General features: G+C 48.6%; 3 protein-coding genes across 3 annotated transcripts; all 3 read right to left on the bottom strand.

The window, feature by feature from the left end:
- Positions 1 to 1,265: 1,265 nt before the first annotated feature.
- V2A60_008430 (uncharacterized protein) lies at positions 1,266 to 7,547 on the bottom strand (the record flags this gene model as incomplete). Its single annotated transcript, XM_083259703.1, has 3 exons — positions 1,266 to 1,733; positions 2,662 to 2,916; positions 5,013 to 7,547. 3 exons carry the CDS (start codon positions 7,545 to 7,547, stop codon positions 1,266 to 1,268), a joined length of 3,258 nt encoding a protein of 1,085 aa, XP_083115829.1.
- Positions 7,548 to 13,197: 5,650 nt separating this feature from the next.
- V2A60_008431 (uncharacterized protein) lies at positions 13,198 to 13,534 on the bottom strand (the record flags this gene model as incomplete). Its single annotated transcript, XM_083259704.1, has 2 exons — positions 13,198 to 13,379; positions 13,432 to 13,534. 2 exons carry the CDS (start codon positions 13,532 to 13,534, stop codon positions 13,198 to 13,200), a joined length of 285 nt encoding a protein of 94 aa, XP_083115830.1.
- Positions 13,535 to 21,618: 8,084 nt separating this feature from the next.
- V2A60_008432 (uncharacterized protein) lies at positions 21,619 to 24,222 on the bottom strand (the record flags this gene model as incomplete). Its single annotated transcript, XM_083259705.1, has 2 exons — positions 21,619 to 22,961; positions 23,139 to 24,222. 2 exons carry the CDS (start codon positions 24,220 to 24,222, stop codon positions 21,619 to 21,621), a joined length of 2,427 nt encoding a protein of 808 aa, XP_083115831.1.
- Positions 24,223 to 25,193: the final 971 nt, after the last annotated feature.

Raw genomic sequence — 25,193 nt, forward strand, 5'->3', positions numbered from 1 at the left:
TAAGATTGGTAAATTTAATCTCTATCAGGATAGCTACTAGCTACCCTTTCTATACTTGGACAGTTAAATACACGTATTGGCTTTCTTTCCAGAGCATTGAAAGTGACGCAAAGGGGCCCGGCTCTTTACGGCATTTCTGACGGTACAATATCCAGGTCTTTATGGGCAAAAAGATTGTCACGACGACAAGATTTGATTTGATTTGATTATTACGTCCGTTTGCGCCCTAGAGTAGGCTTTAGGACGTGCTATCGAGCCTTCTACGGATGAATGTACAGTCGCACCCGCTAAGTGGGCCCCAACTGGGCGCATCGCGCCCAAGTTCTCACTAGTTGCCCCTGGAATACTTTTCCAGTCATCATCCTCCAACTGTAGCAGTTTCGCGCCCAATGGCATATGTCTGTCTCAATAGATACCCGTCAGCGGGATCACGATGTTGCTGGCGTTCTGCATCCGCGTCTGCAACCGTGGACGCGTCGCGCCAACAACTGTTGTCTCCTGGTCTTTGTACGGGGACCAGCGGGAGCCCTGCTGTCAGTGGCGTATATCGCCCAAAACAAAGGAAAGATATGAAGATTTAACGAGTAGCGCAAACTACTCGGGCTGGATACAGTACAGAGCGCGCTAGGCTTGTACGCCCTACTTGGTGCTACGTGCGCTCGTTGATCTTCGAATAGTAGAAGTCAGCAATGCTTACGAACACCTTGTAGGATATTCCTGCAGTAGAAAAGATGAGTGGGTGACTTCTGGCGCCCGCAAGGGCAGTCCAGCGTCGCCTGTCCGGGGTGGAATCTCTCGTGGTATTCCGTGAAGTCGCCGTGCTGTGATCATGCTGTCAGGAGATAGCCAAGCATGCGGCGGGGGAGGCTGAGTTCTGGAAGTTTCTTTAGCTCGGCACTGAGTCCAAACTTCTGATACTCCGTCCTCTCAACCGATGCCCACCAAGCTCGGTGATCGATTGTTATTTGCTTCTTCATCTGTCTTTCCTGTAGGAGACAGATGGCAGATGGTCGTCTGTGGGTAGCGTCGCGCCATGCTTCGCAAGTTGGTCGACCAGTTCGTTACAGTTAAAATTGTGATTCTTCAAGTGTACTTCTTCTCTATCTAGAGAGATCAGATAGACCTCTTTATAGGTACAAGCAAGCTGCCTGCAGCTTGCTTTTGTTGCATTGCAACACTACTGATACATCGTGATGTTTGATCCCTTGATAATTGCTTTTGGTAGCTTCAGCCTCTGTATCAGAGCTGCTGACGTCACCTGCCGTTCAGAAACAACTGTTACCGAAAATGCCGGTGTGGCCTGGCGACCATTTGACGGATACCAGGTAGGGGTGCTTGTCACCAATTTTCCAGAATTCTCGGAAGCATGCCTGCGAGGAATCAGCCGCTGTTAAGCCGATGCAGTCGATGACAGACGTATTGTCTATGCAGACTGTAATCGGCTCACAGCGGCTGTTGCATTGGATGGCTGCTTTCAGTCCTGCGAGTGCGCCGTGCATCTCGGCGTCGAATACTTCTCGTCGTCCTAGCTGCGCGGAACCCCAATCCAGAAGCTGTCTGTGGTGGAACACGGCGAAGCCGTATCCTGCCGTGTCAGCGTCTGTCTTGGAGCCGTCGCTGAAGACTATGTAGCCCGGAGGTCGATTGGCTAGCCACTTTTCGAACTCTGCTACGGCGTTCTCTTTGGCCTGCCTCTGTGCAGGCTCCTCTACCTCTATGTTGCCGGAAAACCTCTGTGGGAGGAGTCTTCTCGTTCAATCTTGTCTGTGCGGTATCCGGAGGAGCCTCGAGTGTCCAAGGGCCATGCGTTCCGCGATGAGTGGTTTCTCGTTCAGCACGATTTCTCTTTGCGACTGTCGCAGCCGTTTGCTGATTGGGTGTGCTTTGTCCAGGGTGGCGTAGCGGACGGCTATGCGTTCTTGAGTGTGCCGGAGTAGGACACTGGCTGGCGGGATGCCTGCTTCTTTCCACAGGAACTCTAGTGGTGTTGTCTTCCACATGGGGAGAATCATTCTACAAGCGAGATTGAGGACGCGCTGTATCTTGCCAAGATTTGTCTTCGATGATAGTATTAATATAAATCAAGATACAATTTGTGTACAGGGTACCGTAAACCCCGTTATGGGTGTCGCTAGTGCTTTTAGTGAGTTTTAGTTAGAGGGTGGGGAACAGGTGGCCGCTATTTCTGGCTCTACAGGGAGTAGCCTAAACTGACACCCACTAAAATTGTTATGTAGCTAACCCCGCGACACCCATTTTGGTTTGGTTTGGCAGTTCAGGTTCAGCGTCTACTAATTTGGATTAAAAAAAAAAAAAATCAGTTTAGGCCATTGTGGCTACCACCATAAAAAAAAGGTTTATGGATCCAAGTGGAGGCTGAACCTGAACCCGACTGTACCGGTAACTCTGCGTCTCTGTTCTTTAATGACCCCTTGCCTTCTGTCGCAACTTCATGAACCATGTAACGCCGCATACGTAACGCCATGCAAAGCCTCGAGGTACGTCTTCTTCGTCGACAAGAAAATATAGAGTCCATTCCTTATTGCTGCCGATGAAATCGAGGTCAAAACCATGTTTCAATATCAGCTCTTATATGAATTGATTATGCCCTTTCTGATCCTCAGAGGCCTCGTGATTTAGCCACGCGCCGTAAGCCCTCACTAGATCCTCGCTGCGCTGATCAAATCCCATGAGAGGAGTGCTTGGGAATGCCATTGCAGGAACATAATGGCGGCTCTCCGGCTCGGTCTGAAATCCGTTGGGGGGCACAATAGTTAAGTTGTTTGAACCTTCGCGTCGTCGCTTACGCGTACTTCGTTCTTTTTCCTCCCGGCGTTCACGGTCGCGTTGGTCGTCAAGTACTAGTCTGCGAAAGGTTTCAGGGACATCGTCGTGTCCGTTGAGACGTTTTCCTGACTGTAAGTGATCGGCCAGCATCTTCACGTGGTGAGGATGGAGTGGAAAGTGTTGACCTTTGAACAGCCAGCAGTGGTCACTGCCAGTTTTACATGAGGGGTTAGGGCACCTCATAAGAGTATACGCCTTCCTTATGCAAACGCCACGGCTGAGAACGGCCCCATCTCCGATTCTGGCTTGAAAATCATCCAGTTGATTGGCCGTTGCGCTCCCCTTGGCCGGCTTACTGCTCTCGACATACGTGCTTTCAAATGTTATGGTAACCGTGACCAAATTCTGCTTCTTGCCTGTATTTGGTAGCTCATTCCAGTCACAAAGACGCCTCTCAATAACTGGCCAGTCAATGTCTAGACGATATGAAAATCTAGATGCTAAAAGGCTTCTGCTACGCTAGAGCGCTAGGAAGTAGAAGGTAAAAGCTATCACTCGCCCGCCTATAGCCCTCAGAGTGAAGTATATATAGCGGCAGATCGAAGTTGGCTAAACAGTCCTTCTAGGGGCTAGGGTAACTAATTTTTACGATATAATGTACCGAAGTAGCTGTATATATGAAGCGACCGCCGCGACCGATACAAAGCTGTAAGACGGAGTGCAGCTTTTTGAGCCCCGGAAGTATTTGTACGCCGAGCTAAGCTAAGCCCCACCCGGGTCCTAAAAACAATTAGAAAATTTGGGTTAGCATGAACCCAAGGTTAAACACGTGCACGTACCGTTGTATGGAATATGCCTGCCTTGCGGCTTCTACCATGAACTAATATTGCACTCGTCGAAACCAGAACAATAGCAGCCGTCACTGCCTGCGCTGCAATATATGCTTTACGCAGAGTTTTTCCCGTTACCATCCTTTGATAATGCCGTGGTTAGCTTCTCTATTCGCTTAAAAACGCCTGGCTTGATCCATATATTAGCCAGGACTTGGATACCAGCCGTATTTTGCTCCTTCGACCAGTTTCTGCGTAGATTATCCCTCTTCGTATGGTAAACTATCGGAAGGGTCGAATTTAGATGCAGATGGGAAGGAGGATCACTACTAATTGACTACTCATCCTCGCCCAGCCCCTTCTCCTCACTATTACTCTGGCAAGTCGTCGTGGTAGAATTCACTTTGATTGTGGACAAGTCTGACGCTCTTTCCGCAACGACACATTGATTAAGGTTTGCTTAGCTAAGCTAGACTTTGGGTTCTATTCGCGATGTTGCCAGAGATCGGCTATATAATAAAGTTCCCGTATGAGATAGCTCTGTTTCCCAACATCAGTACGTAAAAAGCCCCATACTATACGTAGCGGCATGCTAGTATTAATAGGTCTTTTAATAAACTTCTCAGTGGAATCACATAGCCTTAATGTAAAGGCTGATACTACCTCCGAGTGTGGGACTAAAGGGAGCTAGCTGAGCTATGATAGTCTTGGAAGCCTACGCGACTGCATTGTGGATTCGGCTGCCGGCAGCCTGAATGAGTGTGTTTCTAATGCTAAGACGGAGTCTGTCGGGTCATCAAGTACCAAGAGCATACATACACTAGACTTTGTGATTTTAGCACTTAGTCAGCTCCGCGAATCGCTGCTGCAAAACGCTACCAGCACATCTGCCTCTTGCATCATGCATGAAAATTGATAAAGATACTGTAGTGAGAATGGTCACGCCTTGAGCTTGACTTGTAAGAGGAAACAGGTCTAAAACTCTTATTCTCCATTTATGTTATCTACGTCCGGGGTTATAGTCTATGAGATTTGCAGCGTTATAGTGGTGATGAGACACGAGTAGCTATAGCGAGTAGCGTAAAACCGGACTATGCCTCGGATGTACTTGACGCTCGACCGACTTGTTCCTCACTGGTTGTGATTTGCCGTTCCCTAGAGTGCGCTTCCAGATGGGTTGCTTCCAAAAGGACTGTCTCCCATTTGGCTGCTTCCAAAAGGATTGTCTCCCATTTGGCTGCTTCCAGCTGGGTTGCTTCCAAAAGGATTGTTTCCAAATGGATTGTTTCCCAATTGGCTGCTTCCAAAAGGGTTACTTCCAATTTGGTAACTACCAGAAACTCCAGTACCTATTTCACTCTTCTGCGCCCCGTCCGGCAGGCAAGTCCCACCAACGGTGCAAGTAATTTGGTCGCTCGGCGGCCCGGTCTCAGACGGAGCACTCTCATGTGCGCCATTTGCAGGGGGAGTTCCAAAGATGGCTTCGATTTCTTCCTGAGAGGGCTCTCTGGAAGCTGTGGGTGACAGATCACTCTCAGGTCCGCTTTCTCCAGGGGGAAGTCCGAAGATATCGTCGAGTACTTGCTGAAAGGGCTGTCCAGAAACTGCGGGTGATGGATTGTGCGTAACCGTGATGACGGGCGATTCGAGTTTCTGCCAGTCCTTGGCGCTGCTCACATTACCAAGGAGAGCAAGCGCCTGGAGGACGATCTTGTATTTTCCCGGCGGCACGTATTGACCAGGTGCGAAGGAGCCGTCCCAGGGGTCCGGGACAGGCACCACTCTGGCTTCCACCTCCCGCGATATGAAATGCTTGGGATAGCCGGGGACTTGCCCGAGGGACTGAATGCCGTTGGCCTCAACAAGCCGAGAGGTTGATAGGCATCCACTGAGGCCGGCCGGGCATATGTCGAGCGGGACTATATCTGCGCGCAGCTGTGCTGACCCGAGACCAATGGCGCCAGCTATCCCGAGCTTAATCTCGTCCAGGGGTCCTAGCCGCGTGACATTGGTCGAGTTGAGCTTCGCTTCCGATACTGGGGCTGGAACGATCAAGGTGCTTGCATCATCGTTTGATGGCCCTCTTGTAACGGCCAGAGCACTGTGTTGAAAAATATCCGCGGAGCGAAGGGACCCGGCCACTCCAAGATAGGGGACGGTTGCATTTTTGCCGTCTGAACCGCTGATTCGGACGAAACCAGACCAAATAGGCAAGCGATTGAGGTCGAGAGCGAGAGCGTCTGGATCAGCGGCAGTCACCCTGACAGTAGCCGACTGGCCAGGACTGAGACGAAGCGCAGTTCGGCTGATGTTGATGGCTGCCACTGCCTGGGGGATAGCCTCGGGAGCAAATATCTCACCAAAGGGAGCACCTAATAGCGGCTTTCCGAGTCGCATCTCGACAGCGTACAGAGTTGTGGCGGCTGTGCTGGAGAGGACGTAGTCGATAGCGACCTTACCAGCGTTTGTAATGCGCATGTCTATCGAGGGGACACGGTTCTCAGTATCGTTAAACGCCAGACCGCTGGGCTCGATGATGGTGGTGGCGTGAGCCGCGTCCCAGGCTCGGACAAGACCGCCACCCTGCTGAGCAACGGTAACCAGGGCGTTTTCATTGTTTTGCGGAGCGGCTGTTGAGCTGAGTAGGCCATTCAGGAGGTCGGGGTCGAAGGTACCACGGACTTCTGCCATCAGTGCTAAGATGCCCGCTACCAAAGGACCAGCAAACGAGGTCCCAGCCCCCTCCCCATAGCGACCATTCTTGGCCGTCACCGGCACGTAGTGTCCGGGAGCACCAACGCTTGGCTTGATATCGAGATCCCACGTCGGGCCGGCTGCCGACAGTCTGGCAATGACGGCTTCTCCATCAACGAACCCGCCCCCATCGGCATATTTCTGAGCAAAAGAATTCACAGCCGTAACACCACGCCCGGTGGATGGATTCATGCTGTTGAAAAATCCTCCCTGTCGTATGTTGCCCAAGCCAACAACGCACGGAACACCCATGGCAACAATCTTTGAGGCAACCAGGGCCAATGGCCGCTGTGCCCAGCTTTCTCCTTGGAAGCCCGACGAAGACACAATGATCTTCGCCCCGTCCTCGTAGGCCCGGAGCCATCCGGCAATCATGTCGTCCTCAGTGCCTTCCTGGTGGCAGCCCAGAACGCGGTACGCCGCGATCGTAGCGTTGGGCGCCGCGCCGACAAAGTTGTCCCGAGAACTGAAGCCGGCCAAGACACCCGCGACCTGTGTGCCGTGCCCCTGGCAGTCCATGGGGTCGTCGGCGCTCTGATCCGGGAGGAAGTTGGCCCCGATCGCCACGCGACAGCCGTTTCCAAAACAACCGCCGAGCGCTGGGTGCTTGTAGTCCACCCCGGTGTCTACCACGGCAATGGTGATGCCGCTGCCGCGGAAGCCTTTGGTGTGTAGGCGATCCACCTGCGTCAGGACGTGGGTCCACGGGGCGGTGACGTTCTTCTCCAAGGCCTGACGGCGGCGGTACGGTGGCCGCTTCATGCCACGCGGGTCTTTGACCTCAGACCCGGTCCCGGTCTCTCCAGCCGCTTGCGTTTCGTTTGACGGGGCTAGGCCAGACGTGGACATTTTCACTGCCCAGACGTCCTTGGCACCCTTGCTCTGCGCCAGCTTCTCCTTGGTGACGCTTGAATTCGACATCACGACAGAGAATCCGGGGAAGATGTCGGACAAGAACTTGTGCCGCACGATGCCGCCGTGCTCTCGCACCTCTTGTACGAGTGGCTCAATGTCGTCAACGTTATTGCACGCGACAATGAAGCCGCCAGGCATCTCGGTACTCGCGCCGTCAGCGTTATCGACGCCACCAACAGCAGTACCGTTGCGTAGTGCTAGAGTAGACGGAGCAATCGCCACAGCGAGCCACATGACTGCTGAAAGCGACGAGAACTTCATGATATCGGGTTTTTAGCAAGTGTTGTACGACTTTTCTCAGTAACGTGTTGATAAAAGCCTATAAATAAAAGGCGAAGTGAATTGAAGGGAGTGTGTAGGTGGATGTGTGGGAAGACTAAATATACATTGTAAACAATAACCGTCATAGATATATTTATATTACTTCTTAACATAGGTATTACTCGAATGTTGTATAAGGTTAAGCTATTTTACAATTATCCACAATAAGTAATCAACGAGTTGATGCGCTCTCAAACATGGTTGACTCGAGAGGCTTGGTCATGCTCATGCGCCATATAGTCTTAACAACGCGGAGTATTCTTGTCATATCTAGAGTAGTATAACAAATGACAAGTAACAAGGAAAGATTTTACCGGGGCAAGCCGCTTAGCGTGATGGGTGCATGAATGCTAGTCTTCGGGTTCGCCGCCTCATGCCAGTTTGAGCGTCACTGGCCAGAGCCATCTGCGGAGTCTAGATAGACAGCAAGCAGCGTAAAGCACTGTATGGTAAATGAATTTCATTGAAGAAGAACATTAACTTCTATTGTTAATACGTACTAGCATTCGTCGGGGCGGTCGTCTCGGCAAACCTCGCAGCCAGACAAGACGTCACCACCTTTTGTCACTCTCAAGTGATCGGAGGCACTTAGTTGGGTAATTATGAGAGTGTTTGTCATCAACAGCCTTATACCAGCAGAGAGCTGACCATCGACGGGCATGTTCATGTGCTTGGCCGATTCGCGGAGGCAAGGGGCAGCAAGAGCGGATTTCTTCTTACCGTGAAATATATCATAGTCTTCTGGGGGCGAAACGTCTGCTGACCAGGGTCTTAGCGCAACGACGTGCAAAGGCAGATGTAAAACCATCAATCAGAGCTTCAAGGCTGTAGGCATCTCGTTCAAGCTTGCAGATGTCGACTTCAAAAGCCGTGAGAAACGAGTCATTCTCTTCAATTCGAACAGTCTCCGGCGGCTAAGTACGTAGCGGGAGTATATATCCTTCGTTTAGGCGGATCTAGACCCCGCGCGTTTATAATCTCCTCCACTACTAAGTCTATATTAGTCGCGTTATTAAGCGTGATATGCCCCAATATTTTGAGTATCTTATAGCTCTCTAGAATTTATAGAATCTATACTATATTATGTGGAGTATACTAGCTCCTAGATTACTAACTACTAAATAAAACATAGATCTTCACCAAGATACTCTTCGGGTAGCTAATACTTCACACTTTATATTAATAATATAGGTCAATAATTCTCCAGCGTATAGTACTATAAGAGATATATACGTTTATTATAAGATAGGTTTAGATATTCAAGTTTATACTAAAGATAACTATAGTTAGGCTAATGGTGTTAGAGGTTAACGAGCGATAGGCTTGGTAAATGGAAGTGGAAGGATCGGAAACACGGGTTATCGTTTGGTAAGAAGGATGGTCGAAGTAAAATCGATAAAATCGTTCTTCTATTCATGCGTGCGTCGTAAAGAAGCTTGCTTATTACTATGGCAAAAGGCATAGGGAATTACTGGATCTATATAGACGAAAAATGTGGGTCTATTCCAGTCTATGACTCGAACGAATTCAAGTGGTTCGTCATGACCTTATATAAGGTTAAGGTGGCTGGGGTGGCTGGTAGAGTACCTGGTATAGCTAGTGTAATTCTGTATAACTTTAATTCTGAACCTAGGTTAAAATAGGTAAGAGTATATGCGTTATAACGAGAAAAATTAGCTTATTTTTATTAATAATTATTATATAATATAATATTCAGTTTATACCCCTATAAATGGAAGAATGTATTAGCATTAGCTACTTACTTGATAAGTAGCTACTAAAAATAATCCTTATTAAAGCGTTAGATAAGAGTATTAATAATAACTTACTCTACTAGATTATAGGTATTAAGACTAAGTATTACTACCGTAAAAACCGTTATGGGTGTCGCGGGTTGAGCTACATAACAATTTTAGTGGGTTTCAGTTTAGGCTACTCCCTATAGAGCCAGAAATAGCGGCCATCCGTTCCCCACCCTCTAACTAAAACTCACTAAAATCACTAGCGACACCCATAACGGTTTTTACGGTATAATATCCTAAATAAGGTATTATCTTTTTACCCTTTCTTTATCGTGGGTAGCCTTATCCCTAGCTTGTTGACTAGCTGGTACTCCTTGAATAGGTATTATATAATATTCTAAATACTGACGGTAGAGTATTCTAAGGTCTCGAGTTTTAGCTTCTTTAGATAAGGCCTACATACCTATTTCTAAGTAACCCTAAAGTCGTCAAATTGAATGTTAAATCTATACTACTAAATCTACGAAGTTGTAACGATGGCTTAAATCTAAGTCACAGTTGTCTGTTTCTTAGGAAGTGAGTCAGGCTTGAAGCTACAGGGTAGCACGTTGAGCAGTATCGTTAAACTGTCGTTAAGAGTAGAACTCTCAATAGTAGAACTTATTGCTTAGATTGATCAATAGAGATCTAGACTTTCCAGACTAGCTACGGTTTTCTTGCGTTCTAACATACTTGATATGATCTCTATTGCTCACTCCTGTTCACCTTGCTTCGTGTGCTCATCAGCGAGCCGGCTAAGCATACTAGCATACTGATCGAAGCGAGCAGTCACGTGACGCTGCTCCACCTTCCTAATCAGGTTTTGCCCGTAAGTTGCGTCACTTCCCGCTGGTCACAGGTCAGGCTGCTTTGCGTTTGTAACAGAAGTCTATTTGCCCGCGCGTTTCGAGATCGTGAAGCCTAAAACTTTATTTTATAGGAAAATACTCTCGTTATCTAGTGAAGAATCTAAGCTTACTAAGGTGTAATATATATTGGGTATATATATGAAGGGTAAAGGTGTAAGAGAAAGTGAGGTATCCTTAATAAGTTATCCACCAGGCTGTGACAAACGAACAAAGGATAGCAAGGCGGCCTGTTATGCAGCCACGGGGGAGGACCAGTGGCGCAGGAAGAGGCTGAGAAAGCACCTAGGGTACGAAGGTACAAGCAGACATAGTCACGTGATGGATCAGGAAGGATCGAACTGATCCAAACAGACTCATCGGACGAGCTCAGTCTGATCCAGTGCGACAGGATCAGAAGGGATCAGTATGATCCAAGTCTACAATAGAGAGATAGACGAGTACTTAAGAAGGAAGTATTCCCATAGCCAAGTAGTCTAGATCTCTATTGATCAATCTAAGCAATAGTTCTACTATTGAGAGTTAATCTCTTAACGACCGTTTAACGATACTGCTCAACGTGCTACCCTGTAGCTTCAGCCTGACTCACTTCCTAAGAAACAGACTTACTGTGACTTAGATTTAAGCCATCGTTACACAGGCGTTTTTAGCGTTTGTATGCAAATGCTTCCGGGCGCTGTAGAGAGCCTAGTCGATTTTTGTAATCGTAAGGATGTAACGGGAAACAAGTATGGCGTGCCTGCCAAAGTATGTATTAAATATACCAAGCGGTGTCTGCAGGATGATAAGTGGGCGAAACAGAAAGTTCTGAGCTTCGATGGCATCATCAAGTGCGTGGATATAACTATCGCTCAACTTTACGTCGACTGAGCTGAGGAGTGCGCTGGGAAATAGTTGCACAACGGTGCATAAATCGTATCTAGTTACACATAGTAGTATAGGTTTTTCGACCCACCTTCTAGTAAGGTTTTTCTCCTATACTGATAGAATATAGAGGTTCTAGATATCTTATTAAAAGGATGATTAAAGTGGTTTAATCATGATAATTGTATTTAGATTCTCTTATGTCTATCGGCGCTAGAGATGGACTTCAGTGTAACGGTGGCTTAAGTCTAAGTCACAGGAAGGTCTGTTTCTTAGGAAGTGAGTCAGGTTGAATAGCTACAGGGTAACTATAATTAAGTAGAATTTTATAGACTTAGATATTTGAGCTATAGAATTTTAGAGGAATAAGAATATTTCTTAGATTTATTATATATTTTCTTTGCTCTTAGTTCTATTTTTATTAAAGGTTATAACAAGTGGGGTCCTGTTAGTATTTACCTATTACCTTCTGCAAAACGCTAACAGGCCACTTTGCTATGGTGAGCACTTTGCCCTCCAACACCCACTTCGAGGAAGTGGGTGTGTGGCACATGTAGTAGAGATCAGTTAGAGCTCGTTAGGTCATAACTGTGCTGCCAAAGCTTCTATCTTGCTAGTTGAACCTGACCTCTATTAAGCGTCGCAGTAAGCCCATCCTCGCACTACAGCGCAAGTTCTCGCTGCTATGAGACAGCCAAGCGGGACGCCGTATAAGCGCAGCCTCGCACTGCCGTGGCTCATGGTTCGAGTCAGGCAACGCTCGCTTATTATAGGAGAACAGAGTGCGGAGTAGTTCCGCAACCGTACTCCGCTCACCATGACCCTAGAAAATCCCGTCCTAAAACGCATCCGGGGCACTCCTCCGTACAATCATCAGAACCGGGCTATCAGGAGACGGGGAAAAACAACAGGGCAGCAAGGCAGAAGGTACCATTAGAAGGCAGATCCGGCGAGACTTGCTAAAATAAGTAATTCTCGGGGATTACCGTCTATACCCCCACCCTAGTCAACTGGCCCACACGCTATCAGTCGCAGGGTCCAGGGCAAGCCCTAGTCCCTCAATCTTGGTTGCCTTGTCCCACTTACCGATGCATCGCATGAACTCCTGTTTCGATTGCAGGTGTGGATCCTTCCATGATGGCGCCGCGGCTTTGTATCTCGTGAGAACCGATACACGCTTGCAGCCTACTCGGTCCGATCTGCTACGGCACATGTGCCATGGCCGCCAACGCTCGCGAATATGTAGTGCTTCTTCGTATAAGGCGGACCTGGCCCGCATATACTATCAAACAGATAAGGCATGATAATTGCCTTGAGGCGGGAGCTCTATTTATATCTTCATTAAATAGACATGGATCTTACAGAGCATCCATGCGGACTATATGCTGCCATCCTCCCCCGTCCGGCCCGGCCGCGTTCCGCAGCAGCCTCCTGTCCGCTCTAGTACATCTGTCTTTTTGAATGCTGGCTAAATGGAGAACGGTGTACTGATAGAGACTGAAACCTGCGCCAGGCTGTTGTCACGGAATAATAATGCAGGGTTCCAGTATGACCGATTAGTGGGCTTTGTGAATCACTCCTCGCCCTGTACGGTCAGCTCCAGGGCTTTTCTATTTCTTTTCCTGCCTTTCGATCATTTTCCATTGCATTGGACCTGCGTCTGTCCCATTTCGCTGTCGGCTGATGATCCACTTAATTGGTGCACACTGTGCCCGCAAAGGGACCAAAGGCCTCAACGTACCTTTGCTGCTTGCAAAGACGGGTTCTACTGCTGTTGCATCATCGCCATATCACGGTCCGCCAGTAAAATCACCGGTACGCAGTCGCTGTAGCCGTTTTTCAGTAGCCTACCGCGATTGGTGCCGAACACGCAAGCGCAGTCTTGGCCAAGGAGCAAGCTGTAGTCTGCCGAAGCGTCAAAGAAGACATTCTCAAGAAAGCATTATGGACAGAACTCTGGACTCACGTTCGGTCTTCGCGATTGCCAAGCACGGTACGCGGGCTAGGTTAGGGTTACACGCACATCATGCCCATACTCTGGCTGATCAGAGCTCGCTCGTCCTCGAGTGCTTTATTGCATCAGAGAAACTCCTCGATGAGGCAGTCACGGCCCTGGTAGAGGCGGTAGTATATCTCAACTTCGCGTTTCAGACGGGCAATGTGCTCTTTGACGTGGGCACGCTTGGCGCTTTGGGCATCGCGGTCGTTGGCGCGCTTACGCGCAAGCTGTGAAGGGGTGAGGCTTAGGACGCTGCGGGCGCCTTTGTTTGCGTGTGCTGCTTTCGCGCCAGAAAAAAAAGGTCTTTGCGTTACAGCAGAGTGGGGCAAAGTGCATGCGCTTGTGATGAGGAAGCTTTGCCCTAGGCTGCTCTGCAGGAGCAGGCTGAGGCGTTGACCCAGGGATCCACGAAGACATGGCCACGTTAAAGTACGGTAATAGGCTTAGAGCTGCTCAAATCTCACTGTAGGAGTGCTGCAACATTCATTTTTACATGCCGGGATGGCTTGCCATGCGCCGAGTCGAAACATGCTCTGCTACGATTGGCCTGCATGGTATGGCAGCTCGGGGCGCCTTTGTGTGTGATAAGAGAGCGCACCCTGGAGACTAAGGGCTACAGGCCGTGCCGTGAGGTAGCTGTGTGGTTAGCCTGCCTGATCATTCGTGTTCGAGACTAGTGCTTGATCTGGCCACGGCATCCAGCAAGAGCGAGCGTTGCATGACAGGCAGACTCATCTCGCGACTTTGGAAGCGATGCCATGGAAGAGAAACTACTCTTTGGGGCTGCTCTCTCCATAATAATCATGACTGTTGCATAAACCGAGGTTTTGAGTTCCGCACTCACTGGTAGAGCCGAACGCAGCCGCCAACGGCAGGGGCGTGGGGTCAATTCCACCGGGCTTGCCGCCAAACTCACATCTGCCGGCACTTTCACAGTTCCAAATTAGTGCCGCATGTCGATAAACAGCAACACCATGACTTTATTCAGACATGTAACCTTTATTTAATCGTCTTTGACAAGAGTCAAAGTACAACTCGTCTGTCGCGGGTATCGAGACAAGAACTCCGCCACACTATGCTCTCTTAGTTTTTTTCCTCTATGCGATCTTTGTATAAATCTACCTACTGTGTATGGTTAGGGTAAGGAGGCAGAAAAAAAATACCACGTAAAAGAATATCACTTCCACCTAGCATCTATGCAGCTTAGCCGGGACCTACGCCAAGCGCGGAGTTTTCAGGCGGCAATTCCTGCCTCCTTTAAAATTATGGCTTATCGATATTTTTGTTTTAGATCAGCAGCCGGTATTCAGGCAACATGGTCGGATCCGGCAAGCAACACTACGGCTCACTTTTGGGTACTCTCATAGTTGTCAGCATTTGTGTTACGAACGACGGAAAGGTAACACAAGGCAGCTCAGGCGGCCTACGAGAAGGCCGGACGGGCGCCTACGCAGCAAGCCGAAACAGGATGGACGGACACGTGATCACGGGGATTAGTGAGGACCGCTGAGCCATGGCTCAGTGGGACCTAACTGAACGGACGATTAGTGGGGATCACTGATCGTGGGATTAGTCTGTGAGAACTAATCCAAGTTTACAATAGAGAGATAGACGAGTACTTAAGAAGGAGGTGTTCTAGTAGCTAGGTAGTCTAGATCTCTATTGATCAATCTAAGCAATAGTTCTACTATTGAGAGTTAATCTCTTAACGGACTTATACACCTACGATACTACTGTGAACTGCTTATTAGCTACCCTGTAGCTATTCAACCTGACTCACTTCCTAAGAAACAGACCTTTCTGTGACTTAGAATTAAGCCACCGTTACAATTTGATCCTTTGGAGACCCGTAACATCGCGGCTCGTCTTTGACGGTCAAAAGAACAGTACACATTAAAAATATATATCATAATCCATAATCCAAGACTGAACCTTTAGCATAGTAGTAGATGCCTAGGCCTATATTAGCCTTTAGTGTAGAGATGGAGGTAGAAATCAAAAGTAAAACTTGCGTTTGCAATAACATTCTTAGAGGCTAGTGTAACTATCATGATTATTGAAAAATATAATACTGGCTTTTTAACCAGTACCGGTAATGGATAAATAGCTGTAATAACTTTCAGTTGTAGACGAGTGCTCTGAGGTTGGGCTGTAGATAAGAGAAAATGAAGATCGCTTTACGTTAAGGGAAGTCCTTCTATAAGTGGTTGTTTCAACATTTTCACATTTTTCTCCAGGCTTTTTCCTCAGTCTTCACAGTGCAGCAGTGCAGTATCAGGGCACGCCTCATACGAATGAATAGTCCCATTGCCTTGCAGGGTCTTCGGCTGCTATCGATCACGCCTTAAATCCCCATCCACCTCACACACGCTAAGATTATGCGCTCCAGTCAGATCCAGTCCTGTAACTATCCTTCTTCAGAGCATAAGCCCACTTACCCGAGACGTTCATGGGCAGCGCCGGTGTATCCGAAAAGGCAGCTACACTTAATTGTCAGTCTGTTAATACGATCTAGCCCTGACTATTTGCATTCCAAAAATATTGAAAGAGTGTAAAGTTGAAAGAGTGCCTATAGAAGGTGTGGGCAGCGATTCGTAGCGACATGGTATAGTCTTCGGCGTGTTAGCTGCAGACGGGAAGGACACAGGTGGTAGGCATACAGGGTATCGAGCAATAGTCTATTTTCTATCTTGCGACCCCTAAGTTTCTAGTCTAGTACTACAAAAAGCGGTTATGGCAAGCATCTCAATTCTATGCCTAGCGTTTCCAAGTCCGCTCGCTACCTTACTGATAGCAACCTTTTTGTGCATCGCCGTACTTGGTCGCGTTTTACGTACTATTTAATGACAACTTAAAGACGTCGATTGCTTTAATCTTCCAGAATGTATCAGCAAAGTGGGTCGGGTTCGCGGCAACATAGTCAGCGCAGTTCTCATAACCGGTTAAGTTTCGACACTGCTGGCCCTAAAACGTCGGATTTCCCGCGGTAACGCCGCAAAAGTCGATGTTCAGCACAATTTTCTGATCACGAACCTAGCGATCTAATTAGCAAGATGATCCGCCGGCGAAAAAGTGCGGCTTTCCCCATGATTTAGGGTTCGGCTAATGACGCTTGATGTCTGCAGACGTGCCGTTTCGACTCTAACTCCATACCTTGATGTGCTCGCTCGACCACTCCATTACGTCTGTTTGATCTAGTCAGCTTTGGACGGCCGTCCACGGATTAGATATACCCGACTTACAGACGCCACCTGATTTAGAGCCCCACTACCCACAGGACTCGTCGGTGTTACAGCCCTAATTAAGACTCTGTTTTACGTCCTGGAAGGTGTTATCGCAATTCGCTGCGATAACCGGGTTAGACATGTCAGGCTGACTAATGGTACACTCTCCGAACTCTGTTGCATTCCCCGTGTGTAGAGCGATCAAGTTATTTTCTGCCAGATTCCAATTTTCGTAAATATCGATTTCGCCTTTTGTAGGCCACGGGTCGCCAAATGTCCAGCTAGGAACATCACATAATTGTTATTAGCTTTCGGGTCTAAATGTTATACTATTTCTGTTGCTTCCATGACTTACAAGGCCGGCCAGACTCCGCAGCCAGATTACGGTAGATGCGTAAACTCCGTGATGAAGAGCCCGTGGTTATAAAGCTGCTTGCTTTCGATTCGGACACTGTCACGACCCTTGCCTTTGGGATCTATTCTATCCTTATAATTAACGCCAAGAAATAGCTCGGTCCCTTGAGTGGCGATAAGCCCCAATCGCGTAGCATCTTCCCGACTACGATAATTAACATAGCCTGATGTTAGATTAACATCATTATAGTTACTAGTCGAGAAGTTGCTCTAGATGGCTTTTTAGTACGGAGATGTTTATGCACTTGCGCGTTCGTGGGAAGGGTTAATTACCTCGAAGAAATTAAACTTGTCAAAGAAATTGCTGCTATTATAACTCTCAGCAATTGTGTACTGGGCGCTTACGACGTCGAATCTAAGCACCGAGAGAGCAATCCATACGTGGAGTAGATTCATTATGCGAACTCGAAAAAGGCTAATAGTATGAGGAATAGATTGAATACGCGAAGCAAAAGGTGTGTCTAGTAAACGTAGACTATCTCCAGACTATAAATACTTTCCTATAACGGGCTAAAGGGTAGGATACTGTCTTTTAAGTGGTCTCTATCCACAAGACCTAAAACTTGATTTGCCTATCTCATCCATCTTCTAGGCCCGAACTCGGTAGCTATCACCTTGTTAAGCGGCCATATCTTCTTCATAAACCTACGCACTACTACGATAATAGCAGTAGCCAATTCCTGTCGAGTCAGAGGCTAGCGTTAGTTCTTAAAACATGCATCAACTATTTTTGAAACTCTACTAAGTCAGGTAGGCCCTTATGCGAGTCTGCGGTAATGAACTAGGCTCCTCAAACCCTTGTTTTTCTAGCGCGCTCAGTGCGAGGAGATGAAGCTGAATGCCAACGAGTCTCAGACTCTCGGATTATCCGCATTCTCGCCTAGGCGCGTTACGCAGCTTCGACCATGACAGTAAGAAACCACCATCTACTATATACATATCTAGTATCCCTGAAGGAGATTTCGTGGTGATGCGGTTTATTACGAAAACCAATACTATTCATGAATAAAGCAACTTGCTTTCACTACTTGTTGGATGGGAACATCCAGCTAGCGGACCACATAGAAGCCTAGTATAGCGCAATTGCCCCCAATATCACTCCTAGCAAGACGAACGATCCCAGAACAACAAAAACACAGCCAATGGCAAGGTGAGAGAAGCCATGTTCATAGTAGTAATCGACATGTGCTCTATCTACTGTGATTACTAGTAATTGGCGATAGCAAGTAGACACATGCTTGGTGTTGTTGGGCTGGTGATAGGATTCTTGCTCATGAAGCATGATGCTGTAGAATCGTTAGTATTCAATATAAAACGCTTTGTAGTAGTGGCTATATCACCACCGGTGATAGTTTTAGTCTACATCAACTGGCAATATTGCTGAGGAAGAAACACCGGACGTATTCGATCACACCTACAAGTCTTATCAGCGAGCAATTTTACTACCAGCAGAGCTAGGAAAGAGGCGATGAGAAGCTTAGATGGAGAGTGACAACAGCGTTTTGCCGTGAAAAAATCTTCGATGATTGATTGAACCTTGTAGTTTTTCTATTTTGACGAAACAGCTGCCAGGCACTGTTTCAAGGGGCGTGGCATGGCTGGCCGTCTCTCTCGAGGGTGAATCAGCGGGTAATCGGTCGCGTCTCTTTCAGCTAGTCGCTCGGCTTGGTGCTTCTCCTTGCGCGCCAATACGTTCAGCGAGTCAGGTCCTCCTGACTCGAGCCTGGCTCCGCCCTCGGGTGCTATCCGGCGATAATGGGCACACCATCTCCGTTACTTAGGTTACCGGTCACTTGGGCCAGCCCGGAAGCCCCGCCCTTTTCAGATGTGCCGTTGGCTGAGAAGCAAGAAACCAAATTACTCGATTCGGCAAGCCGCGCCGGGCGCTGATTCGAGCCAGCAAGCAAGTATTAGTCCCACTTGTTGAGCCGCAGTTCATCTTGTCTCTGTGCCGGGTAATTGCCCTGCAACGGGACCTGACAGCACGGAATCAGGCGCATGGGGGATCGGATATCTGCGGGCTGTATAATAAAGAAGCTGTCAGGGTCTCTATGTCGAGTGATTGCCCGCACAGAAGCCTGATAACGCGGAAATGAGCGAATAGCGGATCGGGTATCTGCAGACTGCATCAAGAAGCTTGTTAAGTAGAACTCCCGTACCACGAATCCTTTAACTCTATGCCAGTGAGGACATAGCTCGTAATACCGCGCCATTCCATAAATAACGTAGAACGTCGGCTACCCCTCGGTAGGTTAGTGACCATTCTAGGACAAGCCCGGGGAAACTAGCCGTAATAAGGAAGGGTCCGGGGAAACTAGCCGTAATAAGGAAGGGCGCGGGGACTGGTTGCATTGCGGCAATCATCGGGTGATACGAATAGGGATAGGAGACCCGGACCAGCCGGCCGGGCGGTCAATCCCATGATCGAGGGGCCATCACTTGCATAATGTCTTCGATTCTACAACTTTACCCTACCAGAGAGGTGCTTCACTAAACAAGCATGTAGAGCCACCCATGTGAAGGACGATTCATGCCCAGTCATTCTTTTTATGCCATAGATAATAGGTCGGGAATCAGGGTGTTGTTCAGAAGCATCAAGCCGCGCCAGCTAACGCGCACCAGTATTCGTAGTTCCATGACCGATCGTGCACTGAATTATGAATAGACTTGAATTTACCGAGATGATAGGCTAGTTCTCAACTAATACTCCGACCATTCTTAACTCGTGTAGAAGATGGCAATGAAAATCAGGATGTAACAGTAGTAGTGACGCAAATATTCAATGCTAAAAAGGGCAACAACGGCGCCGTCAAGAAGGTCGGGGAAAGCTCCACGTTCATTAACTAGTCAGAGTCCGACTCGTACCAGTCGTTGTAACCCGCAGAGCGCTTTGAACCAATTTGGACAAAATGGGAATCCGACTCATACCAGTCGTTGTATCCCGCAGATACTGTTGCAGGCGGCGCTGTCGGCGCGGCTCGTCCTAGCTGGAAGAGCGCAGTTCCGAGGTAAAATAATGACTGGAGGCGCATATTGAACAGAATCTAAATCTAAAGATTGGGGGAGAGAGTTGATAAAATTATTAGCGAATCGAAATTATCTGAAGAAGCGGCTAGAAACTGACAATAGGCGGGCTGGATTTCCCTGTACAAGAGGCAAGCAGCGAATGGTGAGTAGGGCGTCTTTCCGCAAGTACTGGGTCGTTTCTGAGACGCAACTTGAATTCACCTGACTAGCAAGTATTTGTACTTGACCCTTACTAACATACTCCAAGAAAGAGGAATTTTTGTTCTGCAGCGCCGTGCACTATCACATCACACGCTTTCGTCACACGCAATCACATGCAACCGCGCCACCATGCAGCCAACAAAAGCATGTCATATTAATTACTCATATTGTTGACAAATTCTATGTAATCGGTTTTTTAGTTTGATAGTAGTAGACTTTATGGTTTTATGCTTCCCCGCCTCCAAGTTCTCAAAACTGCTCGTCCTTTTTTCGTCAGGTTCTAGTCAAGTCTGTCTTCGGCCCGCACAACACCTTCCAAGTCTTGCCCAAGCCATGCGGAATTACAAAATGTTGTTGTTTCACTCCAAAGAGAGCAGGGATCAATCTGTTTGTAGAAAAGTCTCTCTCATTGAGACGAACAAGCGACGCTAATGAGCACATAAGCCCCCGGGTTTACCAACCCTATACGCACGACTACCCAATGGCGATGCTTCTTCCGAGCAGAATTCTGTCGCCTTTTCCACAAAATCATTCTACCTGGATAGAGCAGTTGAAAGACTTTTCTTGTTTAACATTCTCTTGTTTGTCACCTCGATATGCTGCCTGGCCTTATCAGCAGTGATGTTTGCTTCTCAGTCGCCGATGGGTGGTAAAGACATACTCAGGCAAACGACATACTACTGTAAGTGTCAAAATGTGTCAAGATGAAGACACTCTACTGACATAGACCTGAAGCGCCAGTGCTCGATTCTCTCCACCCGACCTGGTCCGTTCATCCGGTGGTCACACACGACCTAGGCTCTAACGAGTCTGTGTTTCGACAAGATCCTAGCCCCGAGGTAGATGTTATTTGGAATAGAGTGGCTGATCTAGGTGTCATTGGGTTGACGGAGGATCAACTAATCAAGCTTGGCAGGGATCCGATTACCTCTACCAAGGCACCTCCCAGCTGGGGTATAGGAGAAGGAGCATATATTGCGCAGATTGACGGCATACATTTGATGCACTGCCTTAATTCAATGCGCCAAGCTCTAAAACCGAATTTCGACTATTATCATCTTCATGGCATTGGGGTTGCATTCTCGGCGCACCTGGCACACTGCCAGGAAGCTCTCGCCAAGTGGCTCGTGTGCCAGCCTAGTATGGAGCTGCTTACTTTCGGCTGGGTCGAAAAACACGACACTCCATTTCCGGACTTTAATATCACGCGTAAATGCTGGGACTTTGATGAGTAACTCGGATGGCAGGATATAAATCGAGTGCAGTCGATCAATAGCGAAATGTGGAAGGCTCTGCGTGCACCTGAGGGCATTCCCTTAAAGTTATCACCTATTTTGAATGATGAAGCTCAGGTTCGAAAACCGTTCACTTGACTCAAAGAAGAAGCTGTTCTCCACGTTGTTCTTGTATTGATCCCTTCGCTATTTCTGCCATTCTCTGAACATTTTCTTTTTTCTCTTCTCAGTTTTCGATTTATTTCTCTAATAACCGCCGGTTCCCGGTTTCTTCTCGTTCAAATAAAACAAAGCCAAATCCACCTGAGGGCGACCTAGCACTTTGTAGGTCAACAACTTCTTATTCTATTTCGCTGCACAATATCCTGGGTCATCTTCAGTTTAATCTCGGGTGCTCAAGTTACCACCACTTAGCACCCGTCGTGTCACGAATCACATTTGTCCCACAATGGACCTCGCCGATATTTTTGTGGTGACTGAACCAGTCATCCATGTAGCGCACCGTGTAGTTTGCCTTGGCATAGGACGCAGTCGTAGCCGCGGCAAGGACGTCTTGTCCTTCGATTATAGGCCCCCACGGGTTGGGAGCGAGAATCTGGTTGTTACCCAAAACAACGCTGTTGATGGTGGCTGGGTAAAGTGACATGGCTTCCCCAAAGGGTTCATTCTGGCGACGCTGCATATTGCTAGCAGTTGTCGTGTTTGCCGTTGGCTCTTGTTCACGCATTTCGGGCGGTGTGCCAGCCTGCAGGACATTGAGAACCCTTTTATTGGCCTCGACCGGAGAAGAACCGAACAGCTGCTCCAAATGGCTTAACTCGTCTCTAGGCGCTCTGACTCTGGGAGGAGGGCCGAAAATATTGGTCAACAAGGTGTCGTACTGATTGCTTTCTACCTCCGACGCGTAGTTCCAAATTTCTTTCCCATGAGGTTGATAGAGTTGATAAAGAGAGGGAATGCGGATAATCTCGGCGTCGGTTATGCCGGTCTCGCGCTTCACAATCTCAATATTTTTCTCGATATACTTAGCGCAGGAATCCTGGAGAGCAGCGAAATCTGCGACTTTGAGCACGTCCGCAATGGTGTTGGTGATATGCCACTCCTGCGGGTCAGCTGGCGACTTGGGTCGAGAGACCGCCTTGGCATTGCCGTGACCTGCCTGCTCAGCTTTTTGCAGTATCTCAAGGCCGGCACGAGGATCATCGACCATCATGACCCAGCCTCTTTCACTGTTCGCGACGGGAAGAAACTGCATAAACTCGTCGATGTGTTTGACAGCCAGCCACGAAGTGTCAATCTCAATTGGGGCCTGGGTCTCCTGAGCTTCCAAAAAAGCCATCATCTGCGGTTTTTTCGCGTTCGCCGAGCCCATTATGGCTCGTCCGGCAGGATAAGACTTTCCAGCAAAAGTGTATGGCGGCACAGTCTCCAGATTGCCCGTTGAGTCAGTGGTCACGCCATAACCTGAATGCTGCACAGCGCCGGTCGTGTTCGATCTGAGCTCTTGAAAGACTCTACGAACAGCTTTCCGGTATGGCTGGGCAGAGCCGATCATGATGTAGAGCCCAATAGGCCCGTTTGGGCCAGGGATGCTTGTATAGCCAGGTTCGAAGAAGTCCTGGGCCCAAAGTTCACTGAAGTCACAGTCGGAGGTCTGAATAATATGTAGAGGCTTCGCTAAACCGGCTGCGCGAGACATCTCGTCGACAGATTTGACGAACTGTTCCTGTCGCGCATCGTCCTCTGGCCCGGATGCCGTCAGTAGTTGCATTGCAGGCTGCCCATGATGCTGCGTTAAGACTGGCGCAACGCGAAGTATGACTGAATCTTTGGCTTCTTTCTCCCCATCTCTCACTATAAGCTGCACTGTTGCTCTACCGTGCCATCCACCCGGACGGCGAACATCACGAGCATCCATACCGAGCTCAAGACCAGCTTTGAGATCTTCAGCCTTGAAGGTATAGTTTGGCGAGACAAACTTCCATGAACCACCACTATTGTGAAAAATGCGAACTTTACTGGCCACAGATTCTTCGGTTATACCCACGGAGCCTGTGGCCGAATCGCTGAGTTGCGAGATTGGTGTCGTTCGAAGAGGTGCGAGATACGCTGAGCTGCGCAAAATATTGTCTGAAGCATCGTGGCAAGCCTGGACCAGATTCCCGGGGCTGTTCTCTTCAGCCCATTGACTATGCTCAGCAAAGAAGGCAGAAAATTCTGGCGCATTCACAACAGCTTGGTAATTGTTCCATGCTTCCTCTGTACCATTGTCTCGTGCCTCCATCTCCAACTGATAGTGCTCGTTCCTAATTTGGCCGAAAGACTTATTGAGGAACTTTGGTTCTTCCGGCAGATTCTCCCGAAAAATGTCTCCCAATATTGACCCGCAAACACCAGAAAGTCCAGAGGAGCAGCGACCATCAGTGTCAGCGATGTTGGCTAAGAAGACAGCGCCCGACGTCTCTGACCATGTCTCTTTGGAGAGGCGATCAGTATCGCCCGTTAAGTCTACCTTGCCATCGCGATTACTGTCCGCCAAGATGGTCACGGTGAAGTCGCCGGCCACGCCGGCGGAGTTGCGTGTTGGTGCGGGCGCAACTCCGCTTCTTGTTAAGTTTCCATTTGGCCCGTTAAACGGAGTCTTGACAGATTTGTCTGAGCCGCTCTCTTTGGGTGAGCCCGTTGGACTGTCATCCTCAGAGTTGTAGGCAGGGCCGTCGTCTTTGGGGTTGTGAGTAGGGCCGTCGTCGCTGGGGTTGTGAGCAGGGCCGTCGTCACTGGGGTTATAAGCAGGGCCGTCGTCGCTGGGGTTATAAGCAGGGCCGTCGTCGCTGGGGTTATAAGCAGGGCCGTCGTCGCTGGGGTTATAGGCAGGGCCATTATCCTTGGGATGGTAGGTCGGTCTGTCGTCCCTCACAGAGGGTCGCCAGTGCTGCTTTGGATTGACAGTCTTTGTACGGCTATTGCTTGTTGGACCAGAAACCACAACGGCGATGAGGGCCATCGCGGCAGTGACAACACCAATGCGCATGGTTAAAGCTTTGCTGGAAGTAGGGGCTTGTAGTAAATAGTAAGTAATGCTTTAATGGTCCTGAGAGATGGCTCAAACTAGCATTTATACAATAAATCCTTCCATCTTCTGCAGCTTCGCTTCTTGGGAGCATAGCGCAGCATAATTCATTTCGCCTGACAGCTGAAGGGGCGGCGATAGCACAGCGCGCGATTAGCAGCAGGCAGTCACGTTTCATGCACGACTCAGTGTTCATGGCTTTGAGACTGCGATTAAACTCTGATATGGGTTATAGTCACGCAATCATCGTTGTCGAATCGCATCGCTCGTTCGCTTCATACTCGGCGAGGCCGGGTGGAGCTGCGCATTCAGGCAACTACAAGCTGCCAGTTACGCAAACAACCTCGAGTCCCTGCTTCATGCCTTTAGGGCAATAACGAGGTATAAACTCTGCAACCTTGTTCTATAGCTGATTGTGAGTGTGGCTGTGTTAACGTTGCCGTAGCGCATGTCTTTGCTTAAAATATGCGCGTAAGCGCCGGCAGGGGTCGGCACGTTTGTGGGGTCGGGTCTCAGCTTGGCAAGTGGGCAGCTGAGACCGTATTACCCGATTCAGCAAGCCTCGCCGGGCTCTGTTCGAACCCAGACAGTGGCGGGGGCTTTCCGTGCCGAGCGATTACCCTACTAGCCCAGTAAGGGAATGTGGAATCCAGCCAATCATGGTGTGACATTGCAGGTGTAGAAGGCACAGCTGCTGTTGACAGGGCCATGCCTTTTTTTCTATACTCGTAGTAATAATCGCCATTTTCGGCTACCAAGATGTAGACCAAGTACCAGGGGGCCCCCGCAGTTCTTGGTTTAGCTCGCTTGGAAAGAGGAATTGGTAAGAAAGTGGAAGACCTTTTTGCCCATAGCTATATAAAGGAGGGAATACCCCTCCCTTAAGTACCTATCTATCTCTCTAT

The sequence above is a fragment of the Cordyceps javanica genome, chromosome 5 (genome assembly GCF_051103115.1).
Source record: "Cordyceps javanica chromosome 5, complete sequence".
Taxonomy (NCBI): domain Eukaryota; kingdom Fungi; phylum Ascomycota; class Sordariomycetes; order Hypocreales; family Cordycipitaceae; genus Cordyceps; species Cordyceps javanica.